The sequence below is a fragment of the Capricornis sumatraensis genome, chromosome 2, assembly GCF_032405125.1.
Source record: "Capricornis sumatraensis isolate serow.1 chromosome 2, serow.2, whole genome shotgun sequence".
In the NCBI taxonomy this organism is placed as follows: Eukaryota; Metazoa; Chordata; class Mammalia; order Artiodactyla; family Bovidae; genus Capricornis; species Capricornis sumatraensis.
Genome location: NC_091070.1, coordinates 75,898,940 through 75,920,293, shown reverse-complemented (window position 1 = coordinate 75,920,293; position 21,354 = coordinate 75,898,940). Strand labels below are relative to the sequence as shown.

Here is a 21,354-nt window from a genome sequence, read left to right as displayed (position 1 = left end):
TTTTGCTTCTCTTGCTTTTGTCACACTCAACTCTTGACTGACTTTATGCCTACACCCATTCAGCTGAAAGGGCTAGGGGAAAACAGCCACGTTGACTTTAAATTCATTACCAAGAAACTTCAGTGGGTCCGTTATGCTAAAAGTAGTATTTGCTGGTCTTTTCACTTGCCCTCCTTTTTGGGGGGGGTGGGGTGGAATTCTGTGTTGCTTGCAGCATCAAAGTTGGGAATTCATTACTTACCTCTTTTCTGATCCTGTTTTATTCCTTCTGATCCCTCACATCTCCAATATCCCCTTCATTCTTTTTGGTAGAAAATAGAGACAGTGAAAAGGTTCACAAGCTTCTACCACTACACTTACCATAACTTCCAGCATTTATACCCATATGCTCTGCTTTCTCTCCTGTTAACTGTATCTTTTTTTTTTCCTCTTATTATTTTTGTTGTTTTTATTTTTCTCTACTGTTGCTACATACCAGTGGTTCTCATCTGGGGCTGAGTTTGCTCCCAGAGGGCATTGGGTTGTAACCGAGAGGTGGTGCTCTGGGTGGAGGCCAAGGCTGCTGCAGTATAGTTTACAGTACACAGAACAGCTCCCCCCAACAGAATTATCTGGGGTTAAGTGTCATTTGTGTCAAGGTTGAGAAGCGTTGCTCTAAACAAACTGCCCAGGCTCCCCTCCAAATCCTTAGACAGCTGGTCCCAAGCTCTTTCAAGGACATCTCTCATCTTTCCTGTAGGGTCAGTATTTTCCTTTCTCTCTTGGAGCATCCTATATGCTGGAGCATGCAAATCACGCTGTCATTTTTCTCATCTTAACAAAGACCCAAGTCTCTCTTGACCCCATTTCCCCTTCCAATTGCTTCCAATTTTTCTGTTCAATTTTTTAAAAACACGAGTTATTTTTAAAATTCAAGTATAGTTGATTTACAGTATTATGTTTCAGATGTATAACAGTGATTCAGTAGTTTTATAGATTATACTCCACTTAAAGTTATTATAAAACACTATATTGCCTGTGCTGTACTAATATATCTTTATAGTTTATTCATTCTGCTCTATTTTATAGCAGAACATCTTAGAAGAGTCATCTGCACTTCCTCTCCACCAGTTTCCTGTTAAGTTGACTGCACCCAACTGTTACCATGATCACCCAGGACATGTATGAGCCAAAATCCAATGGCATCTTCTGCTTCATCTTACACAAGCTGTCAGCAGGACTTGGCACACCCTCTTAGAAACATTGTCTTTACTTGGCTTTAGGACATAATCTCTGGTTTGCCTCAGTTGCCTTTGCTCGTTTCTCCCAATCTCCATAGCTTTTGAGAGGTCAGTCCTTGGACTATTTCATATTTACATACATACTTCGAGTGATGTCATCCAGTCTTACACATTAAAGCCATTTCATTGTGGTGGGCTCCCCATTTTTTAGCTCCAATCTGGACTTATATCCTGAATATCTAGTTGCCCTCACCATTTCTACTTGGATGCTTAATAGGCATCTCAAATTTAACATATACAAAATTGAACTTGTCCCAGCTTACAGCTGCAGTTCTTTGCTATTCCAGTCAGTGACAACTCCATCCTTATAGCTGTTCATGTCAAAGTGCCTTGGTATTACCCCTGACACCTCTCTCATCTCCAGTTCATCAGATCACGTTGACTTTACCTTCACGATCTATCCAGAATCTACTGCTGGACTTCACTGCTGCCATCCTAGCCCAAGCCAGAATTATCTATCTCCAAGATTATTGCAGGAGCTGGTCTACATGTTTCCACCGTTTCCCTCTTATAGTCAATTCTCATCAGCAGTCATTCAGAGTGAATAGTATTAATGTGGAAGCCAGATTATGTCACTCTTCTCAGAATCCTCCCATGTTTTCCTACCTCAGAATAAAATCCAGTCCTTTCAAGGCCTGCGAGAACCTCCATGATCTGCCCCACCCTTCCCCCTTTACTGCTTTGACCTTATTACCTGCCACTTGTCATTCACTCTGCTCCAGCCTCCTCTGTCTTTTCTTCCTTAAACACAGCAGGTCTATCTCCTCTAAGGTCTTGATGCCCCTTCTGCCTGGGAGGCTCTTCCCAGAGCTCTTGCCTCAACTTAGTTTAGTGAGGTCTTTTTGACAACCCTACTTTAAGTTGCACTCCTCTTGTGCTTTCTAGCCCACTCTCCTGCTTTATTTCTCTGCATAGCACTAATCACCTTGTAATCTAATGGTTGTATTTATTATGTTCTTTGTCCTCTTGTTGGAATATAAACTCCCTGAGAGGAGGAGTATCTTGTTTTATTCATTGACATATCATCTCACAGTACTTAAAATAGGGTCTGGCACATAGTGGACATTGAATTAGTATTTGCTAGCAGGTATAGCTCCATGGTGGGCTTCCCAGGTGGTGCTAGTGGTAAAGAAGCCGCCTGCCAATGCAGGAGATGTAAGAGACACAGGTTCAATCATGGCAGTCCACTCCAGTATTCTTGCCTGGAGAAACTCATGGACAGAGGAGCCTGGCAGGCTACAGTCCGTGGGGTTGCAAAGAGTTGGACTTGACTGAAGTGACTTAGCATGCACTCATGCGTAGCTCAATGGTGGAGCATTTGACTACAACTAGTATTTGCAGAATAAATGAATAAATTTATGGGAAACTAAACCAAAGAAATAAAGGACTATAAAATATGACGGGCAAAAAAATTTTAAATATTGAGATCACATGAGCTTGGAGACAGTTTCTGATTACTTATTAAGTAGGAAATGATGATAAATATTCTTTCGGTTTTTTACAAAGGATAGACATAAATGGGTTGAAATGCATTTAGGGGTAGAGGTCTAAAGTGGAAGCTTTGAGATGGAAGATAGAAGATGAATTCTTGTATTTGAGAACAGGAATGATCTGTTTCTCTAGGCTCAGGGAGTTTTCAAGTTTGTTATTACACCTTAGCCTCAGGTATTTATTTGTAAATTTTTATTAATATCATGAGGTGGAATGGATTTTGGAGAAGGGCTGTCTTTGGCACTGTAGCCGCAGTTCGTATTGTTCAGTGGAGGAGGGGTTCTCTCCTTAGGAAACTTTAAAGTGAAAATGAAGTCGCTCAGTTGTGTCCGACTCTTTGCAACCCTATGGACTGTAGCCTACCAGGCTCCTCCATCCATGGGATTTTCCAGGCAAGAGGACTGATGTGGGTTGCCATTTCCTTCTCCTGGGGATCTTCCCGACCCAGGGATCAAACCCAGGTCTCTCACACTGTAGGCAGACCCTTTACCATCTGAGCCACCAGGAAACTGGGCTGTTGTAAAACCCTTGTATGGGGCTTCCCTGGTGGTCCAGAGGTTAAGAGTCCACCTGCCAATGCAGGGACACCGGACCCTTCCCTGGTCTGGGAAGACCCCACTGCCATGGGGCAACTCAGGCCCATGTTTGACAGCTACTGAAGCTCACATGCTCTAGAGCTCATGTTTGGGAACGAGAAGCCACTGCAACGAGAAGGCTGCACACTGCAACTAGAGAGTAGCTCCCACTTGCAGCAACTAGAGAAAACTAGTGTGTAGCAACGATGACCCAGCACAACCAAAAATAATAACAAAACCCTTGTACGTCCAAAGCTTTGGGCTACACAAGAGTAGACCCGAAGTTTGTGGAACCAGGAGATTTAAATGGCTCCTTGAATCCTACGTTATGAACTAGCTGTCTCACTTCCTGAGCCTCTTACTAACAGTAAAGGGTCAGAGTGTCCTGCTGATTTTCACAGATGAAGGCAATAGGAACATGAGGCCCCTGGACAGCATCTTCAGCCAGCTCAGCTATAGCACCCCAGGACAGGCTGATGGGATAACAGGTAGGCTCCTGTTACAGAAGGCTCTGTGAGAAAGAGAACCTGTTGCTCAGCTTCTCTACCACTGAACTAGTACAACCCCTGAGGTCTGTGACCCTGTAACTTGGAATCTTCCCAGACTCATGTCTGTGAGAGCGGCTATAGGACTTCATGAAGGCACATGTGCTGCTCTGACTGCATGGTTAGGAAAAGCAGGCAGGACCAGGGTAAGCACCATTGTCAGTCTGTACTCTGAGACAGCTGCCCCACTTTAATGGGGCAGTTCCTATATACCCACCTGCTTTGGGTTTGTCCACAGGTCCTGCTCAGAGGTATAGCCTGAAGGAACAGGAGTGTTGAGAGAGGTAGACGTCGGGTCCCCCTTTGATATGGCTTCTGGACTCCGTAGAAGGCCACCAAGTCTTCAAAGGCCTTTTGGCTACAGAGACAGTAAACCCCAGATTCAACAGGGAACAGAGAGTGTGTCCCCTGAAATTTCTGTCCTTGGGAATTTAGATATAAAGGGCTTCTTTACTCTTTAGTTTTTTCTGTTTTGTTGGCATTTTTTTTCTTTTTTTTTGTTTTTTGTTGGCATTTCTTCCAAACTGGTAACCATAAGCCTGTTCAGACATATTTAGCTGGAGACTCTAGCCACTCTCCCCACGGCCAGTACCCACCATCACAGAAATCCCTCTTTTGTCAGATTTTGGCTCCTCCTCCCTGAATCCACTTAAGTCATTACTGATTTTGGGGCATCTACTCTATGCTGGGAAATGGATTAGGTAAGATTTATCTCTCTATAATCTTCCCCTCTGGTTCACTCACCTGGTCATTGTCAGAGAGCCCACAGAGGCAAGACTGTGACTCTCAATATCTGCCAAAACACCAGCCATACTGGCGATCTGACACTAGGCAGCACCCACTCTGTATACCTACATCAGTCCTATTTCCTCAAACATCTCAGGGACTTCCCTGCTGGTCCAGTGGCTAAGACTCCACGTTCCCACCACGGGGGGCATGAGTTCAGCCCTTGGTCAGGGAACTATATCCCACATGCTGTAACTAAAAAGATCTCACATGCCACGATTGAGACCTGGTATAGCCAAAGTGGAAAAGAAAAAAAAAAAAAAAAGGCCCAGCATCTCAAATCATGCAGGAACCCGGAAATGAGATTTAGGACACACACCCCTTCATGGGGAGAGAACCCCCAACCCAAAGCAGCAGCACTGTCTGGGTACCACCAGCGCTGAAGAGGAATAGAGTTGGGGGAGGACCAAATTCAGTAATCAAAGTACACCACACAATTCATCGGTGAGATGAAGGACGGAGAGAACTGCCGAAAAGGGGGATAGGGGCCTTCAGTTCAGTTGGTCAGTCGAGTCTGACTCTTTGCAACCCCATGGACTGCAGCATGCCAGGCCTCCCTGTCCATCACCAACTCCCGGAGCTTGCTCAAACTCATGTCCATCGAGTTGGTGATGCCATCCAACCATCTCATCCTCTGTTGTCCCCTTCTCCTACCGTCTTCAATCTTTCCCAGCATCAGGGTCTTCTCCAAGATCAGTTTTTGGAGTCAGTTCTTTGCATCAGGTGGCCAAAGTGTTGGAATTTCAGCTTCAGCATCAGTCCTTCCAATGAACATTCAGGACTGATTTCCTTTACAATTGACTGGTTCAATCTCCTTGCAATCCAAGGGACTCTTAAGAGTCTTCTCCAACACCACGGTTCAAAAGCATCAATTCTTCGGCACTCAGCTTTCTTTATAGTCCAACTCTCATATCCATACATGACTACTGGACCATAACTTTAACTACATGGACCTTTGTTGGCAAAGTATGTCTCTGCTTTTTCATATGCTGTCTAGGTTGGTCATAGCTTTTCTTCCAAGGAGCAAGCGTCTTTTAATTTCATGGTTGCAGTCACCATCTGCAGTGATTTTGGAGCCCCTCAAAATAAAATCTGTCACTGTTCCCATTGTTTCCCCATCTATTTGCCATGAAATGATGGGACCGGATGCCATGATCTTCATTTTCTGAATGTTGAGCTTTAAGCCAACTTTTTCACTCCCCTCTTTTACTTTCATCAAGAGACTCTTTAGTTCCTCTTCACTTTCTGACACAAGGGTGGTGTCATCTGCATATCTGAGGTTATTGATATTTCTCCCAGCAATCTTGATTCCAGTTTGTGCTTCATCCAGCCCGGCATTTCTCATGATGTACTCTGCATATAATTTAAATAGGCAGGGTAACAATATACAGCCTTGAAGTACACCTTTCCAGATTTGGAACCAGTTTTGGTCCATGTCCAGTTCTAACTGTTGCTTCTTGACCTGCATATAGATTTCTTAAGAGGCAGGACAGGTGGTATTCCCTTCCCTTTAAAGGTAGGGAAGGGAAGGGTATTCCCTTCCCTTTAAGAATTTTCCACAGTTTGTTGTGATCCACACAGTCAAAGGCTTTTGCATAGTCAATAGTAGATGGTTTTCTGGAACTTTCTTGCTTTTCTGATAATCCAGTGAATGTTGGCAACTTGATCTCTGGTTCCTCTGCCTTTTCTAAAACCTGCTTGAACATCTGGAAGTTCATGGTTCACGTACTGTTGAAGCCTGGCTTGGAGAATTTTGAGCATTACTTTGCTAGCATGTGAGATGAGCGCAATTGTGCAGTAGTTTGAACATTCTTTGGCACTGCCTGTCTTTGGGGTTGGAATGAAAACTGACCTTTTCCAGTCCTGTGGCCACTGCTGAGTTTTCCAAATTTGCTGGCATATTGAGTGAGGCACTTTCACAGCATCATTTTTTAGGATTTGAAATAGCTCAACTAGAATTCCATCACCTCCACTTGCTTTGTCCATAGTGATGCTTTCTAAGGCCCACTTGACTTCACATTCCAGGATATCTGGCTCCAGGTAAGTGATCACACCATCGTGGTTATCTGGGTCATGAAGATTTTCTTTTTTTTTTTTTGGATAGTTCTTCTCTGTATTCTTGCCACCTCTTCTTAATATCTCTGCTTCTGTTAGATCCATACCATTTCTGTCCTTTATTATACCCATCTTTGCATGAAATGATCCCTTGGTAACTCTAATTTTCTTGAAGAGATCTCTAGTCTTTCCCATTCTATTGTTTTCCTCTATTTCTTTGCATTGATCACTGAGGAAGGCTTTCTTATTTCTCCCTCATTGTAGGCAGATGCTTTACAGATGTTCTTTGGAACTCTGCATTCAAATAGGTGTATCTTTCCTTTTCTCTCTTGCCTTTAGCTTCTCTTTTCTCAGCTATTTGTAAGGCCTCCTCACACAACCATTTTGCCTTTTTGCATTTCTTTTTCTTGGGGATGGTCTTGATCACTGCCTCCTGTACAAGTGTCACGAACCTCTGTTCATAGTTCTTCAGGCAGTCTGTCTATCAGATCTAATCCCTTGAATCTATTTGTCACTTCCACTGTATAATCATAAGGGATTTGATTTAGGTCATACCTGAATGGTCTAGTGGTTTTCCCTACTTTCTTCAATTTAAATCTGAATTTGGCAATAAGGAGTTCATGATCTGAGCCAGCTGATCTGAGTCAGCTCCCAGTCTTGTTTTTGCTGACTGTGCAGAGCTTCTCCATCTTTGGCTGCAATGAATATAATCAGTCTGATTTCAGTGTTGACCATCTGGAGATGTCCATGTGTAGAGTTTTCTCTTGTGTTGTTGGAAGAGAGTATTTGCTATGACCAGTGCATTCTCTTGGCAAAATTCTGTTAGCCTTTGACCTGCTTCGTTTTGTGCTCCAAGGACAAATCTGCCTGTTACTCCAGGCATCTCTTGACTTCCTTCTTTTGCATTCCAGTCCCCTGTAATAAAAAGGACATTTTTTTTTTTTTGGTGTTAGTCCTAGAAGGTCTTGTAGGTCTTCATAGAACTGTTCAACTTCAGCTTCTTCATCATTACAGGTCAGCTTCAGCTTCTTCATCATTACTGTGATATTGAATAGTTTGCCTTGGAAATGAACAGAGATCATTCTGTTGTTTTCGAGATGGCATCCAAGTACTGGGGGCCTACTAGCATACAAACTACTTTTAATATAATCGATGAATTCCTCTTGCTCATTTCATCACCTAAACCTTCAGAGAAGCAGAAACCAGGGTTCTAGGTCATTGTACACTGAAGGCAGAAGTGGAGGACCTATCAATTGTGGCACAAATGCTCAGGTAGGAAAGTGTGGTCCATGAGATGGCAAGGACAGTTCATGCGGGGATACCTGTAGTAGGGTAATATTAATAAAAGTTTACCCATTAGTGAAGAGAAGAGGGGCAATAGAATGTGCTCCAGACCTGGACATCCTTCTCACCCTGAGATCCCCAGAGGTTCTGGTCCTGGTGAGTACCCCAGTGGCTGAGAAGAAGATGGAAAACACACCAAGGACACTGCCCTCTAGACCACACTCACCACTGTGGAACCATATTTTCTAAGAAAATGCTTCCTATGTAAAGGAACAGAGAGAAGATATGAGGTTTTGAGGAGCTCCTCCTGGTTTCTTTCATTCAGCCCAAAGTATTACCCCTCTACTCAGTTGAGTGTTGGTGACTTAAGTTAGGCTGGGAAGCATAAGGGAATTTTGGCCCAGGGACTTAACAAGGACTCTGAGTGGTCTGCTGGCCAACTTGTGAGTGACACAGAGAATCAGAAGTCAAGGGGTCTTTTCTGAGGAGGGTACACATTTCTCAATTTCCCACTGTCTCCCTTTGACACCCAAAGAAGCCAGTGACTTGTTGGCTGGGGTTTGTGGAGAGAAGTGTCCCCAGGAGGTAGTTGATAAAGGAGAGGAAGATGAGGCAGAAGATAATCTGCACCTGGAACGCGACGGGTGCCATCCCCCATGCCCCGTCCCCCAGGGAGACAGAGAGAGAGAGAGGTGATGGAAGAGAAGGAGTAACTCTTCCTCCTCCCTCTCTGCGTCTCATCTTCACTGTTCTCTCCAACCCTCTTGTTCCCTTTCCCGCCAGCCTCTTTCCATAAAGGATTGTGGCTGAATGGTTGTCCTTTTCCTTCTTGCCTCAAACTGCAAAGCATCCCTTCCCATGCTAGAGGTGAATCTGAAGATTATAATTATCTGGGAGCATGAAACAGGGCACCTCTCACCTGGTAATCATGTCTAGGGCTCATCCCAACAGATCCTTAGAAGGAGTCCTCTTTACTTTCCCCTTCAAGAACTGGCATGGGGAGTCTCTCCTTGCAGAACTGGCTAGTTTCAGGCTTGTGTCCCTGGAAATCAGTTCTGTCAACCACACACACACACACACACACACACACACACATCTCCCCACATCCAGTCTGTTCCTGATCTGTCTAGCTCTCACTGCTATCCCCTTAGCCTTTTCACCCTCAACTCAATTCCCCTTCACCTGCCTTGGACTCCCACTCCATGCCTGCCAGTGCCACACCCAGAAGGATAGTCACAGTCACCGGGCCCACCACCCAAAACTCATTTACAGGATCCGTGTTTAGTAGCTGTGCTCCATGCTCCTGGAAGGGCAGAACACAGAGGTTGGGGGTCACAGAGACTTTATTGGCTGATTTGATGCCTCCATCTAATTCTTAAAATGAATTGCCCTGGGCACTGTGATGACCTAGAGGGGTGGGATAAGGAGTGGGTGGGAGGGAGGCTACAAAGAGAGGGGGTATTTATATACTGATTCGCATCACTGTATGGCAGAAATCGACACAACATTGTAAAGCAATTATTCTCAATTTTTTTAAAAAATTGACTTGCCCTGGCTGAAGCCACAAAAGTATAAGCTGGATGGTCAGTGGACTTGAGCAAAGGGCGCACCAAGGAAGGAGATGGGCTCTATCCAGAACAGGTCCAAAAGGGTCTTCAGGTAGCCTACCATAAACACAGCCATGGCTACTGCATTGGAGAAAGCAAAGATGCTTCCGTGGAACTGCTAAACTCGGAACGCGGGCTGTGCCAGACAGGGAAGTAGGTGCCACTAGAGAGGAGAGAAGAGTCAGTCAGTCTCAGCAACTCTCGACGGGACTGGGGGCCCTGAGAGATCATGGAGTCACAAGAGACTTACCACTGGTGGGGGTGACTGAGATACACAGGCTGGTGATATTAGCAGCTAAAGCTGACAGAAGTATCATAATGAGCCATCTGATCCCTGGAGTGGGATAGGAATGGGTCTCCTTTAATTCACCCAGGCCGAGTCCTAAAGCCCTTCCTACTGTCCCACAGAGTGATGAGCCCATACCTGTGCCTGAGCAGTGAGCCAGGGCAGCAGCAGGTAGAGGATAATGCCCCGGGTGTCCAGCATGCGATAGATCTGAGGAAGCGGGGTAGGGAGGGAGGAGTCAAGGTCATCCTCAGCCCTCTCACCCTCAGAGGTACCCTTGAGACTCTCCTCTGGAGCAAGACCCTCTTTTCATGCATGCATCCCCCATCTCAGGCATTCAACCTTTGAGAATCCTGAGCACCAATCTGTTACCGTGACTTCCATGGTCCAGCTAACACAAACTGGGACTTGCCAGGTCTGGACTTGTCAGTCCCGAAATCTCCAGATGATCTTCTTAGGAGCATGGTTACACATGGGGCTCCTGAGTAGAGGTGGAGAAAATAATGTCCCCTGAATGAGATGCCAAGACCCCTCCCCAGCCAGCATGTCAGCAACAAGACCTGGAGGTGCTATGCAGGGAGGTCAGTCCCAAGGAGTTTAATGGAGGATGGATCGCCCAGAAGAGCGGATTTCATCCAACCTTTGTGGATTCACTGTGAGCTATGAGTCTCACCATGGCATATGAAAAACATGTGGCTGAAACATGTGGCTGTGGTGGAGCTGTCCCAGGACCACGGAGATGGCAGAGAACTCAGGGTCCAGTGTCCTTGTCCTTGTTGGCAGGGGAGGGAAGAGGCTGACCTGGGGTTTGTCTCTGCTGAGTAGCACTTCCTCCTCTTCCTGGTAGGGGCTCAAGGTGTTGGCCACCTTGTCTTGTGAAGGGGAGGCCATAAGAGGATCCACGTGGAGGTGTCACTATCACCCATTTCACAGGCCAGAACAATCAGAGGGTGCCTCTCTGTTGAACCATCTGGTGGAGAGCAGCCCCAGGGTTGGGTTTGGCTTTCTCACCACTGACTCCACCTCAGGACAAGGAAACCCCTCACTAAGGGTAGGTCACAGTTGGTAGCCCTGACCCATACCCCTTCACCTCCCCCACCCCTCTACCCTTCTTGGACCAGGTGGGTTATATCTGAGATTCACCCCAGTACTGTTCGCCGCAGGGTCTCAGCTTTAGCACGCACAGAAAAATCAACAAAGGCCAGGACTGACCCCAAAACTCACCCTTCACTCTCTCCCAACTTTCCCCCGTATCAGTCCAGACTTTCTTCACCCGCTTCTCCAGCCCAGCCCAGTGGACACTGGGCTGGCTCACTCCACCACATCCCCTCATCCTCCTTGGCTTCCGAGTTTGCTTTGCTCAGCACCAGGACGTGACCTCCAAGTGGAAGAGGGGAGGAGGTAATCTCAGGTCAGGCCCAGGGGATTGGGTGTTGGAGTTTGGGCACCCAGAGACCAGCCCCTGGCCTGCCAGCAATGGCTATAATTAGCCGGGTGCCACCACTGACAGGGACAGGGTTGCATTCCCTCTGCCACTCCGTCAGAAGTAGAGCAGGCCCAAGTGAGAGGATAAGTGGGACGCTGGTGTCTTAGGAGGGTGACTACAGGGATGGCGGGGAGATGGGTGGGGTACAGTTTCAGGCACTGGATCTTTACTCCTTGTTTTGGCCTTTGTACCCCCAGTGCACTTCCTAGTTGCCTGGTGTAGCCTAGATGCTAGAGCCTTGGGATAGGGGGAGACGGTTGAAGTAGGAACTGAGGCTGGAGGCAGGGCTTCCTCTGGCCTCTGTGGGTCCAGCTCTTACCCTCTCTTCTCTTTCCTCTTTCTGTCTGTAGCGATCCAGCGAACTTGGGCCATGAGCCTCTCGGACTCCACACGTCATCCCTCTGCGGCAGAGGAAGTCTCTCTTCTGGTCCAGAAGGACGACCTTGACCTCCCTTTGCCCACCCAGAGAACCTCCTCCTGGCCTCCGTCCCCGGATGAAGATCCTGGTTTGCCCCCTTTTCCTCTGGAAGAGCCTGGCCCCAGGCCCATGACCCCAGGGAGCCTTCCTTCTCCAGCCTTGTCCCTGGAGGAAGAAGAGGAGGAGGAAGATGAGGAGGGTGGAGAAGATTCTGCGGAGCCCGAGGGGCTGTGCAGCGAGGAGCATCCCAGCCAGTTTTTCGCGGAGGCACAGAGGCTGCGAGAGCAGAGGTTGCTGCTGGACGAAGAGGTGTCAGTCGCGGGGAGAGCGTATGGGGTGCATCGGGTGATCCTGGCCTCAGTTAGCAGCCTCTTCAGAGGCAGGCTGCTGGGCGGCAGAGGTCCGCAACCCCCCCTCAGCCTGGACGTAACCCCGGCGGCCTGGGAGGCCGTGCTGACCTTTGCCTACGAGGGGGTGCTGGGACCCGCCTCACGGGAGGATGTGCTGGTCGCCGCGGAAGCCCTGGGAGCCCCCCGGGTAAAGGCTGCGGCCCAGTGGGGACGCCAGGGGACTGGAAGTGGATGGGAAGATGAAAAGCAGCCCAGCCAGGCAGAGGAACTGAGAGAAAACCTGCGCAGAATTGAGCTTCTGTACCAAGAAGGCATCGGGTGCGACCTGGAGCTGGAGGCAGGCGGCTGCCGGCTGCGGGGTGAGGGCCTGGGGCGGGGGGAAGGGGGGGCACTGCATTGAGGCAGGTGCATATGCCACCTGGAATGGTGTGTGCAAGCAGTAGCTGATTCGATCCCTAGCATAGTGCTTTTGATCCCTGCTGAAATCAGAATTTCCCAGGGCGTGGCCTTGGCGCCTCTCTTGACCCACTGAGAATGGGGCATGCGCAGTTGAGTTGTTTTCCTAGGCACACTGACAGATTTATGCTGTGGCTTTTCCTGTGCCCAGAAACAAGAAACTTCCATTCAGCTGGCAGGCGCTAAGATATAGTCCATGCCAGTAGAACAAGCAGAAAGTGACTGACTCAAACAGAGATTAACCATAAGGCCCTTCTTGGCATCTTCTGTTTAAGACATAGGAAAAGCTGGAGGAACATGGTGGAAAAAGTTATAGTGTGTCCTTCTGCCTAAGTGAGCTTGACACCATGACAGACAAGGACCCTACAGCTCATGAGCAAGGTCTGGTACTGTTTTCCCAGAATCTAAGGCTACCAGGTTGTGGCATTTTGAAGTTAACTCTGCTCATCACTAGGAAAGCTAAAGTGAAAGTCGCTCAGTCGTGTTTGTGGAATTCTCCAGGCGAGAATACTGGAGTGGGTAGCCTTTCCCTTCTCCAGGGGATCTTCCCAACCCAGGGATCGAACCCAGGTCTCCCACATTCCAGGCAGATTCTTTACAAGGGAAGCCCCAAGGAAAGCTAAAGAGGATTGAATAAGTTGAGAATTATTCAGATTCTATTAACATTTAGTGAGGTACTGGGTAACAGATTTTTTTTTTTTTTTGCACATGCCATCTCTTTTAATCTCAGGTATTTCTAGCTGCAGATAAAGAATATTAAATTCAGAGATGCTGGCTGGTGAAAATCAGGATAGAAGCCCACATCCATTAGCTCAGTCTGCTCTCACTAGTCCATACATTGCTTCTTCTGCAGCCAAACCAAAGGCACGTAGCACCTGGCAAATGGAGCCACAGTGTAGACATATAAAAGTTTAAAATTAAAAAGGATTAGTTTAGATATTATCTAGTTCAGTGCTTACACCTTACTGATAAGGAAATCAGACTTTAAGACATGTCCAAAGTCACATAGCTACTACCCATTAGAAAATGACTAGGACCCAAAGTGCTTCTGGGATTCCCCAAAGGAAAAGCATCCTATCTTAGTCAACTTGAGTTGCTATAACAAAAATACCATAGACTGGGTGTTTTAACAATGGAAGTTTATTTCTCTCAGTTCTGGAGACTGGATCACGGTGCCAGAATGGTCAGGTTCTGGTTAGGGCCTCCTTTCCAGTTTGTAGATGGCTATGTTCTCACTATATCTTCACATGGCAGAGAGAGACACAGAGAGATTGATGATCTCATGTCTCCTCTTATAAGAGCACTAATACCATTCATGAGTTCCACCCCTCATACTTAATTACCTCCCAAAGGCTCCACCTTCAGATACCATTATGTTGGGGATTAAGGCTTCAACATATAAATTTGGGAGGGGCCCAAATGTTTAGTCCATAACAGATTTTGAAGTATTTGTTATAATTTCTGATAGTGCTAGATGGACGGGGGATTTAAAATTTCATAGTTATAAAGTTTTCACTAGGATTTGGAATTTAAACATACTTATATTGATGCTTTCACTTCCTTAAGAAACATTCCAACTTAATGGTGGGAATATGTCACTTAAAATTCTGGAGAATAATGATGAGTAAGAAGGGGCACAAAATACAAGTGGTTGTAACTCCTTTGACAGTTGGCTGAGCTATAGGCTGATTGATGGTGTGGAAGAGGAGATGGTTTACTTGGTTTGAGGAATGCAGATTTTCTCAGGGCAATATATATGTGAAAGCTGTCACTAATGTTTACTGCTTGGGAAGCACCGAGCTACTACCCACTGCTTAAAAAGACAATGGAGAGCCATGCTGACATCACTTGCCCTTTGAGAGAGGTGAACATGCTGCAGCTGGTCAAAGTAGCCTGAGGTTCATAAACCTCACTGGGAACTTGGGTCTGTGTGACCTGCCTCAGAGGACTTCTAGCAGCATTTTCCCGCTTTTCTGTAATGAAGCATTTCAAACACAGCAAAGAAAAGAGAGTATTAAGATGAACACTAAAACATTCATCACCCAGACTTAACAATTAACATTTTACTATATTTGTTTCTGGAAAAGGGATTGGCAACCCACTCCAGTATTCTTGTCTGGAGGATCCCATGGACAGAGGAGCCTGGCGGGCTATGGTCCATGGAGTTGCAAGAGTCAGACACAACTTAGCAACTAAACCACCATATTTGTTTCATCTATTTATTCTTTGGTGAAGTTTAAAGTATTTCACTCATAAATACTTGGGTATGTGTATCTCTAAAAGAGGACATTTTTCATATAACCACACTATCTAACAAAATTAATGTGTTAGTCACTCGGTCATGTCCAACTCTATGTGTATGCAACCACATGGACTGTTGCCCACCAGGCTCCACTGTCCATAGAATTCTCCAGACAAGAATACTGGAGTGGGTTGCCATTCCCTTCTCCAGGAGATCTTTCCTGACCCAGGGACTGAACCCGGGTCTCCTGCATTGCAGGCAGACTCTTTACTTTCTGAGCCACCAGGGAAGCCCTTTTCTCAATATCACCTTATCCGCACTGAAATGTTCTCACTTGTCCAAAATAGTGTCTGTTAGAGCTGTTCTGCTCAATTCAGGAGCCAGTCAAGGTTTACACTGAACTCAGATGTCTCTGAAGCTTCCTTTACTCTTGTCCAGTCCTCTTTCCCTTTCTATTTCCTCCTTTTTTTTTTTAATGATTTGACTTATTGAAGAAACAAGATTAGTTTTCCCATAGAAAGTTCCAATTTCTAGATTTGTATGCATTTTCCTTCTGTGTTTTGTTTTTAACTTGTTCTTTTATCCTTTCAATTTCCTAGATAAACTTGAAGTTAATCTAAAGGTTAGATTAAAGTTAAATATCTTGGTCAGAATACTTCATACTTGATGCCAACTGCCTCAAATTGAGTTACATTAGGAAGCATATGTTGTTGTTCACTAAGTTGTGTCTGACTCATTGCCACTCCATGGACTGCTGCATGCAAGGCTCCCCTGTCCTTCATTAACTCCTGGAGTTTAGATTCATGTCCGTTGAGTTGGTGATGCTATCTAACCATCTCATCTTCTGCTGTCCCCTCTCCTTTTGCCTTCAAGCATATGAATTCTAGTTATTTAACAACCTTTAAAAACATATTTATTTGGCTGTGTTAGGTCTTCGCTGCTACACGAGGGCTTTCTAGTTGTGGTGTGCAGGCTCGAAAGAACATGGGCTTAGTTGCTCTGTGGTACATGGGATGTTAGTTCCCTGACCAGGGATCAAACTCACATCCCCTGCACTAAGAAGATGGATTCTTAACCACTGGTCCACTAAGAAAGTCCCCTAACAACATTTTAAATAATTTATTTATTTTTAATTTTTAATAGGACATTTTCAGTGTCATGAGAGCCATGCACATAAGCAGGGAACTGATACCCAAGTATCCTCAGTGCAGCCTGGCAACAGTCACAGTGCATGACACTCTGCCCAGACAGCTACTACATGGAGATAAAAAATAAGTCACTCCCTTTCGCTAGGACTCAGTTTCCTTATCTTAAAATGAGCATTTGAACTAGATGGTTTTGAAGGCCTCCAGTTTACAGTTTCGTGATTCCATAACTCTGTCAAGGAGGTGGATATGCAAAGAAAAACTATAACACGTGGGAAGTATGAAGCACTAAATCTTGGGTAAGAGAAGATGACAGTTAGATGAGGTTGAATCATAGCCATTCCTGAGTGTGGTAACATTTTCTAAGTAAAATCTGACTAACAGAATGGCTAATGTCAGTGGCTCTTCTAATTGTACAGGAAAGAACTTTATTCTGTGCACAGTATGGAAAGACCTATATAAGTTGCACATTGGTCTTTGCAATTTATTTTTTACCCCCTTTTATCAAATGTTCTTTATAGCCTCTTCTCCATATAATCAGTCAAGACCCTTTTTCTAATTGGCCTGCATCAAAAAAACTAAGGCTATGTTTTTCAAGGGGCTTCCCAGGTGGCTCAGTGGTAAAGAATCTGCCTGCTAATAATGCAGGAGACAAGGAAACACAGGATTGAACCCTGGGTGGGGAAGCTCCCCTGGAGGAGGAAACGGCCACCCGCTCCAGATTTCTTGAATGAAAAATCTCATAGACAGAGGAGCCTGGCAGACAGTCCATGGGATTGCAAAGAGTTGGACACGACGGACCACATGCACACAATGTTTTTCAAAGTGTCTTCAGGTCACTAACGTGAGAATCATGCAGGGTTCTTGAAAATGTTAAAACACAAATTCATAGGATCTCCCTCTGGAGCTACTGGGTCAAAATCTCTGGGGGTGGGTCTGTGAAAATTTAATTTTAACAAGCACCTAGTGGTGTTCTGGTGCGCATATCAGTTTAGCTTGTGGTCTTAGGTGGTTAACGCAAAGTGGGGGTTGTGAAATCGAGAGAGTGCCTAGTGGTTTGCCACACTCTGGATTCCCCTCTGCTTCTCCCTCTTGCAGTGCACCGAGCAGCCCTCGCCTGTGGCAGTGAGTTCTTTGGGGCCATGCTCCTGAGTGGGATGAGGGAATCCCAGGGCACAGAGGTGTCTCTGCACACCATCTCTGCCCAGGACCTGCGACTCCTCGTCTCTTTTGCCTACTCTGGGGTTGTGCGGGCAAAGTGGCCAGGACTTCTGAGAGCTGCCCAGGCTGCTCTGCAGTACCAGAGCTCCTCCTGCCTGGCTCTGTGCCAGAAAGCCTTGGCACGAGGCCTCAGCCCTGCCCGTTGCCTGGCCCTGATCCCCATGGCAGAAGCCCCAGGGTTGGAGAGGCTCTGGAGCAAAGCCCGTCACTACCTCCTCACGCACCTGCCGGCTGTGGCTTTGTGCTCCACTTTCCCTACTTTGCCGGCAGCCTGCCTGGCTGAGCTCCTGGACAGTGATGAGCTACACTTGCAGGAGGAGTTCGAGGCCTTCGTGGCTGCACGGCGTTGGCTCGCTGCCAACCCTGACACTGAGGAGTCAGAGGCCAAGGCCCTGCTTCGATGCGTCCGCTTTGGCCGTATGTCCACCAGGGAGCTGCGGAGGGTAAGGGCGGCCGGGCTGCCTCCACCCTTGAGCCCCGACTTGCTGCATCAGCTGATGGTGGAGGCTGAGGTTCCAGGACAAGAGAGACGGAGGGAGCCTGACCAGGCACTGGTGGTGATTGGCGGGGACGGGCTCAGATCAGACATGGCCGCCAGACAGCCATCCCGAGGAGTGTGGTGGGCCCGGGCCTTTCGCTGCGGCATAGGACTGGTTCGAACTGTGGAGTGGGGGCAGCTGCCTGCCCTGCCTGCCCCCGGGCGCTTCCGGCATGGGGCTGCGAGCCTAGCAGGAAGTGTGCTCTACGTGTGTGGGGGACAGGATTTCTACAGCCACTCTAACACCCTGGCTTCGACTCTCAGGTATGGATGGGCTCCAGAGAGTGGCAGGTCCCAAGGTGGGCAGCTGAGGGAGTTTGTGGGCCAGCCAACAGCAGACTCCCAGGGTCACTCTTCCCATCTCTTGTCCCACTGTCTCCAGGTGGGATCCCAGTCAAGAGGACTGGGAAGAGATGGCACCCTTGTGCCAGCCTCGGAGCCTTTTCCCCCTCGTGGCGCTGGATGGACTGCTTTATGCCCTGGGTGGACGAGACAGTGGTATTGCCCTCAGGTCTGTGGAGACTTATAATCCTGAGCTCAATGTCTGGAGGTGAGCAGGGAAGGTGGTGTTTCAGGCATCAGGGGTCTTGGCAGAGGAGAGCTGAAGATGACTGATGCCTGACCACGTGCTCTGTTCTCCACAGGCCAGCACCTCCTCTTCCCGCGCCACGCTTTGCCCACGCAGCTGCTGTTTTGGAGGGCCAGCTGTACGTGAGCGGTGGCTGCAGTGAGACTGGCCAGTACCAGGCCTCGTTGCTGCGCTACGATCCCAAAGTTGAGAAGCCGGTGACACTTCTGAGCCCTATGGGGGTGCCTCGGGCTGGCCACGTCATGGCTGCTCTGGGTGGGCGGCTGTATGTAGCAGGTGGGCTAGGTCAGACTGGGGATCTGCTGAGCTTCGAGGCCTATGATCCAAGTACTGGCAGCTGGACTCACCTGACCCCCTTGCCCTTCCCCCATGTCGGGGCTGCAGGTGCCGTGCTGCAGGGGGAGTTGCTGGTGCTGGGGGGCTACAGCCACCGTACTTATGCCCCCTCGCACCTTATCCATGCCTATTGTCCTGGCCTGGGCCGATGGCTGTGCCTGGGAACTCTGCCGAGGCCTCGGGCTGAGATGCCTGCCTGCATCCTGACTCTGCCCGCTGTGCAGCACGTGGCTTTGGTTCCTACACGGCATCAAACTAAACCTGCTGGGTGAGAGGGAAGCATTGGTGGATGGAGGGAGGAAGAGAGGACAGAGATGATGAGTGCAGGGAGAAAGAGAAGGCTTTTTTCATCACAGCATTTCATTCTAGCGCAGTGCTTTACAACTCATAAATCGCTTTTGTATATATGATCTGCATTGAGGAAAAGGTGGTTCTGGAATTCCTAGGGAGAGTATGGGGGAAGGAGAGGCGGTTGAATATCTAGGTAAGGAGAAGAGACCTAGGGGCAACTCTACAAGGTTTAGGGACCCTGGCTCGATTCTTGGTGTGGAAAGTGCATCTAATTAGGAAGACAGTCATGAAGCATTGGTAGCAAAGGTGTAGGGGCCATGAGAGAACAGTCAGGAAAATTATGATTCTGACCAATGGATGAAGGAGAAAAATGAGGAAAGGTCACCTGTGAAAAGAGTTGAGGAGTATGTTGGGAGGACTGTAACTGCTGCTTCTTTTTACTCTCCAATTCCTGGGACATCCAAACCCTCTTGATGATGTTCTTTCTCAGGTAGCTGGTAGACCCAGTCTAGCGTTTGCTCAGCCACACACCGCAGGCTGCCCCTAAGAGCCTCTTGGATTTTAATCTGAGGATGAATTTCCCTTCTGGACCCGGCATAGCACAGGGGCCTGAGATGCCAGGGCAACCAGGCAGGAAGGCTGCAGGTGGGGAAGATGAGGAGAAAGAGGGAGGCGTCCATGTGGAAAGGGATGAAGGATTTGAGGGCATGGGGTGGGAGAGGTCAGGGGCTGACTGGCTTCTGTCCTCCCCTTTGGGATGAATCGAGGGATCAGGAGGGAAAACGGTACAGTTGTGGTGTGTGGTGTGAGAGGAAGCAGCAGAGAGGAGAGAGGCAGAGAAGACCCCGAAAAGTGGTTTATTTCTCTGTTCCTTTCTTCCAGAGTGTTTTGAATCCATTTCCCTTTCTCCTGGCCAGGGAAAGCTGAGTCAGATGTTTCCTCTCTCTCTTCCTCTATCCTGCTTTTCCATCCCCTTTCCCCTTCTCTATCTTTTCTCCTGTCTCCCTCACAGTTAGAAATTATCTACTGTGTGCCAGGTACACTGTGAGGCACTAAGGACCCCAAGGTCAGGGATTTTGACCAGAACACAGACTTGTAAGCAAATACAAGTTTTACAGTGGACTTAGAGGTATGGACACTTGCCTCATAGTTCTCACAAGAGCCTCACACCCCACAAGCCTCACAGTTGAAGGTATGAAAGCCCAGAGGACAGAGAGGGAACTCTGTCCAGGGAAGCCTTCTTTGAGGGAAGGCATCATTTGATGGGTATAGATTGGATCTTGAAGGTTCCCTAGAAACTCACCAGTCTGAGGAGGGAGGCATTCCAGTCAGAAGAAAGAGGCAAATGGGATGTATGGTGCCCTGTGTCTCCACAGCAAAGGGGAAGTCAGTATTCCAGGGGTTCTTCAGGGAATTCTGCTGCTATTCCAGCCTACTCTCTTCCCTGAAAGCTTCCTGAAGACAGGGGCTTTCAGTTAACAATTGTGTGTTCCCTTCCTCCACAACTCCCCTACATCTTTCCTGTCTGGTGTTTCCACTTCTGACCCCTGAGCCACTTAGGGTGAAGGAGGGCCAGTTCTTTGTACAGGTCAATTTTCTCTTACCGCTGCTTATTAAGATTCTCCCTCTGCCAAGGTCAAGATGAGGGAGCTTCCCTTGCTTCTTTCTTCATCTTGACGTGTTTTTGTTTGTTTTGAGATTTCATTATTTTGCTAAGGGTTTTTTTTTCTGTATCTCTGTTTAGGAACATAGTTGAAAATGAGGAGGGATATGTAGAATATATAACAGAACAGAGAAGAAAGATTAAAGAGGACAGGGAAGAAGGAAATTGGAAGCACTGAGAAACTACAAGGATTGAGTCTTTAGGGTGAACTTCTGTGATCAAGTTCTTGGTGATTTGTATGCAAAGACAGACTTAAATAAAGGTTTCACCATGACTGAATCATTCTTGTCTGTGTTTTCCATTTTAAAAAAAACATTCCATATCCCTTGTAATTTGGTTTTTGTCTCCACTCTACTACCAAAACCATTCTCCCTCATGTCACTGTGACCTATTTCTCACCAAATTAAACAACCTAAGGCCATCCTCATTCTCTTTCATCTTTCTGTAGGAACTGGCTGGCTTGAAAACTGGCTTTTGAAAACTAAAAATTTCTCTTTCCCTGTCTCCAGAGATGGTGCACTCTCCTATTCTTATTTCTCCAATCCAAAGAGGCTGCAGAAAGTCAAATCATGGTGTCCAAGAGGGTATGGGTGCCATCCGAGGTGGAGCTGATAGTCCAAAAGCATGTAGATGGGGGGAGATGGTTGCAGAAGGCTCTATCACTAGGCTTTTAAAATTTTTCATTGACTTAATTTCTGGCTGCGTTGGGT

The 21,354-nt window shown here is 47.3% G+C and overlaps 1 protein-coding gene across 1 annotated transcript; it reads left to right on the top strand.

The window, feature by feature from the left end:
* The first annotated feature begins 11,765 nt into the window (after positions 1–11,765).
* On the top strand, positions 11,766–18,962 carry KLHL33 (kelch like family member 33). The gene is made up of 4 exons (XM_068966646.1): positions 11,766–12,522; positions 17,105–18,029; positions 18,148–18,315; positions 18,410–18,962. The coding sequence occupies exons 1-4, from the start codon at positions 11,766–11,768 to the stop codon at positions 18,960–18,962; spliced, it is 2,403 nt and encodes an 800-aa protein (XP_068822747.1).
* Positions 18,963–21,354: the final 2,392 nt, after the last annotated feature.